General features: G+C 46.9%; 1 protein-coding gene across 1 annotated transcript; it reads left to right on the forward strand.

Moving 5' to 3' along the window:
- Nucleotides 1-3,042: 3,042 nt before the first annotated feature.
- On the forward strand, nucleotides 3,043-3,954 carry LOC115241864 (protein hedgehog-like). Its single transcript, XM_029817797.1, has 2 exons — nucleotides 3,043-3,103; nucleotides 3,335-3,954. Exons 1-2 carry the CDS (start codon nucleotides 3,043-3,045, stop codon nucleotides 3,916-3,918), a joined length of 645 nt encoding a protein of 214 aa, XP_029673657.1. The 3' UTR covers nucleotides 3,919-3,954.
- Nucleotides 3,955-4,487: the final 533 nt, after the last annotated feature.

The following is a 4,487-nucleotide window of genomic DNA, read 5'->3' on the forward strand; positions in this document are numbered from 1 at the left end:
AACATCGATCTATACGTGCATATATATGAGTTACGATTCTTATCGTAGCTAAGAGAGATTTGACGGATAGACGCAATAAAACGGATCGATAGCCGTGGTATTTTTTTTATCGGCCGGAGTCGAATATCACGGTCCAGCGCGACGGAGAGGAATCTTAATCACGCGGGAGAGGACCACCGACAATTCTCTCTTCGTCCACTTGTACTTTCTCACGAGATGCAACGATCTCTCTTATATACATGGCGAGGCAACGTCGCGCCGTTACTCGCACCTCTCTCGATATATAAGCGAAATTTTATTTTCAATCCGCCGCCGCGAGAGTCAAAGTGCCTCGTAACAGGATTATGAAATGTTCCGGAGTAGCGTTCCACGCGGATGTTTACAGCCCGCGAATACTCGTTGCCTTTTATTGCCGGCAAGTTTCAGCGATTTCTGGCATCGGGTCCCGCGTTAACGAGCGACATTTTATATTTTCATTGGGCCGTATTTTTCCCCCTTTCTTCGCGCAGGGCGACTATTCTGTATTTCCGGGGATGTGTGCTGAGGGAAAATCTCAAGGGAAAGTCAAGTTCACGACACATATGACATTTTGGAACTCGTAGAAAAATTTTGATTCTATTCTAACAGAGCAACGGAATAACTTTTGACCAGTATCGTGGATTTATCTCTGCTATATAGTTGCTGCTTTTTTAAAATATCAAGAACCTTTTTTTTTATCTTGTCTAGGAATTTCAATATTACGTGTTTTCTTCCAAGAAAAATTCGAAATTGGTTCTCATTTGACTCACTAAGACTCTGTGATTGTAATTTATTAATTTTTTTCAATATTAAATATTATGATGATTGAGATACATTTTAAATATTTATCAAAATTTGCAACAGCAATTAATATAAATGTTTGTGAATGATTACGTTGCATATGGTTTATTAATTTGCATTTCGTTAAAATATCCGAGTTGTAATTTGCAGAATTAATAATTTAATAATAAACAAATAATAATTTTACTCATTAGAGAAATAAATATACACATGATTATTAATTTTCCTTTAATATAAATAGCAATTTGCATGGTAATTCTACGAATTTTCGAAAGTAGGAGAAAAATTCCGACTCGGACAGAATCTAACGAACAAAACGACGCATTTGTGCGATCGGTGGCGAATGATTTCCCGAGACGGAGAGATCGAGAGGCACTTTTTTTCCAGTCGTAGCACGCGATTGTGTAGCTATATTGCGGGCACGTTTCGGCGCGACGTTGTGTAAATTCGGGCCAATGATCGAACGCACGTGTGTTCAGGAAAGATGTTTATTATCAGTAAACCGAGCTCTCTTTGCCGTACCCCCCTTTCTCCGCTTATCCCCCCAGCAGGAGGCTTAGACTTTCATATCAGTCGACGTGTGGCCGCGCTCGGCCTCGGTACGTCTTATCCGCGCCTTATACCCTGTCGCTTAATGATACGATCAACGGCGTTTAATTCGCTTAATTATTTACGTCCCCAATGGCACGTAAATACCAATCGCGTTTCTCGATCCGAACGATTGATGATAGTACAGCGCGCGCGATACGATTCGTTCATAGATTCTTCTTCGCGGTATCTCGCGTTCGAGTGTTTGATAACGAATAATCTTGTGTTTACCTGAACTTGTCAAAAATACAGGAGAACAACAACGCTTTCCGATAAGTACAATTATTGGAAGTTAATTGTCATTCGTACAAATTGTCCCCATGCCGGCAAAAATCGCGCCATTTTTAAATGCCGGACTTGATATCTGCTCACATGAAAATCTCCTAAGGTGCGAAAATTCAAAAATTATACATCGAGGAAAACGACTAGTACTTATGATAAAAAAGAAACAGAGAGCGAAGAGAGGAGGAAGAAAAAGACGAAGAGTGCCTGCGGCGCACGGAGTATCCCTCAAGGTCATCCCCGTAGGCTTCGCGCATCTCCTAGCGCGTTACTTTCGTCGCGAGGGTGTCGACGCGTGCCTCGGGGAGGTAGAAAATCACTGAGAATCTTCGCAAAGAGATCTCGTGCGAGGAGAGGGGGGATAGTCTTATAGACGTAGGATAATCTTACACGCTAAAAGAGCCGAACGAGCGTGACGAGAGGAAGTGCGGGAGGAGAAAAGAGAGCGACGTACTCCGATAAAGAGAAGAACGAAGTAACAAGGTGAGACGGTATACGACGAAGAAGAAGTGCAACCCGATCGTGCTGATAGTGGGGCAGACGAGAAACGTCGAAAGAAGAAAAATAGGTCCAAGAAGGAGAGACGAACGGACGGACAACAACGAAGAAATGGTTCGCGAGAAAGCGGAGAGACAGAAGGATCGAGAAGACGAGTAGGGGAGGAGAACGAGAGACCGATCGCATCTACGAAGGAGAAAGCTAGAAGATCATTCTCCGAGTCTCTTTCTTCTTCTTTTTCCGTCTCTCCCTTTCTCTCGCACTCCCTATCACTTATTTCTCTCCCTCTCTTTCTCCTTATCCCTCCTGTCACGTGCACCTGTCTTCGTTTACCTGGTGAACGCCCCGCCCCAGCCAATAGAGGTACGGCGGGCCTGGTGACGTCAGTCACGCGTACCAGAAGGCCCTAGGTAGAGGGGACGAGATCATCCACCACCACCTTTGGAGGCCACGAGAGCCCCACGGGGGCCAGCGGCTAACAGCAGCCAGCGGCAGCGGTCTGGCCGGCCGTTTGCCGCGGGGTGGGGGCAGGAAGAGGGGTATTCTGGACCTGGCCAGGTCGCAGAAACAACGCAGGAGTAACCCACCAAAACCCATCCTGTATTTCCCACCACCGTGGCTCGTCCGGAAAACGTGCGCCAGCTTCCGGACAGCGTTTCGTCCGAGTTCAGTCAAGTGAGTCGAGTCGCACATACCTCCTCTCCGACGAAAACCGATCGCAGGGGGTTCCGAGTGAGGAAAGACGGGAACGTGTTGGCGCGTGCCGACGAGAGAATTTAAAGGGCTCCCACAGTGTCGAATCGTTCGAGAGTGTCGGTCAATCGGGCGCGAATCCGACGTAAGATAATTCTCGGGATGCCTGTAGGATGTAGAAAGATCTTTCGACTCGGTACCATCACCGACTCGATGATACCCGGTATAATGTCCGCATCGTGAAAGGAAGGGCAAGTCCTTCTGCTCCGATCTCTCGGGAGGTTGTAACTTCGCACCGGGATCGCTCGCGTCCCGTTCGGGGTTCTCCCGGTTGAACCATTCCGTCGGTTGCGCGCGTTGTGATTATCGACGCGACTACCGGGGATCGCATCGGTGGTAAGAGTGCGTGCACTCGGGAGGGGTGTGTGATGCCCTGGTTATGGTTAAGCGTGAGTGAGGTCAGTGGCGAGAGGCGGAGAGGAAGAATCGGTTGCAGAACGTCACCTACATCGTTGCCGTCGTCGTCATCGTCGTCATCGTCGTTCTGCCAGCCATTCTGCAGACGACGAGAATAGTGACCGTGCAAGGTCGACCTCGAGGCAGAGGCACGCGATTATGGTGCACCATCGTCATCATCGCCGCGGTCTCCAGGCGAGCCACCACTGCGCCATCGGGAGACGTACGTGCGTCTCGCTCTTCCAGGTACTCCTGCTCATCCTCGGCCTCTGGCTGCCCTTATTCGAGAACGGCGCGCTGGCGTGCGGACCCGGTAGGGGCGGCGGCCGACGGCCGGTCGTGAGGAAGCTCACACCCCTGGTCTTTAAGCAGCATGTACCGAACGTCAGCGAGAATACCCTACCGGCGAGCGGGCTCAACGAGGGAAAGATATCTAGGGACGATACCAAATTCCGAAATCTCGTGCCCAATTACAACACGGACATCATCTTTAAGGACGAGGAGGGCACCGGCGCGGATCGTCTCATGACACAGGTGAACACGCGATTTCTCCTTCGGGAATACAAACAAAGGCGCAAGTAGATGAAGAACTGCCACCTTCCTTTGACAGGTCTCAAAATTGATAATTTAACAAATGCACTCCATTTATTTTCACTTGTGTAAATTATACGTCAATCGTTTCTCTTTATATAAAAAAATAATATAGCATATATAAAGAAAATAATATAGAAATGTCGCTATTAATTTAAAATTGCAATGATTCTCATCATGTGTGATTTAATTGGATAAATCTGTAAATAAAATCGAGTCATATAATCTTGATCTCATATTAAAACGAACATTGCTTATCGCCTTCACCTACTTGCGCCTTTAATAATTTATCTGGTATGCGACGGATAAAGCGAGATATTTACTTAAAGCGTCGATCTTATCGCGACCGTAAACCAAGTTAAATGATCTTTATCAAGATTTGTATCAAATCTCTAACTGGGGTAAAGAAAATCGATATCAACAATCTTAAACGCAACCTGTGTACTGTGTTATTTCGTTACCGTGCTTGTACAAACGACGATTTGATTTGGCACGTGACCTCACGTCACGGGTAGCAGAGTCATACTTTGGAAGTGTGGCAGCTATATAATGTCATGCCG

This window comes from Formica exsecta, unplaced genomic scaffold, assembly GCF_003651465.1.
Source record: "Formica exsecta isolate Colony F162 unplaced genomic scaffold, ASM365146v1 scaffold526, whole genome shotgun sequence".
Taxonomy (NCBI): Eukaryota; Metazoa; Arthropoda; class Insecta; order Hymenoptera; family Formicidae; genus Formica; species Formica exsecta.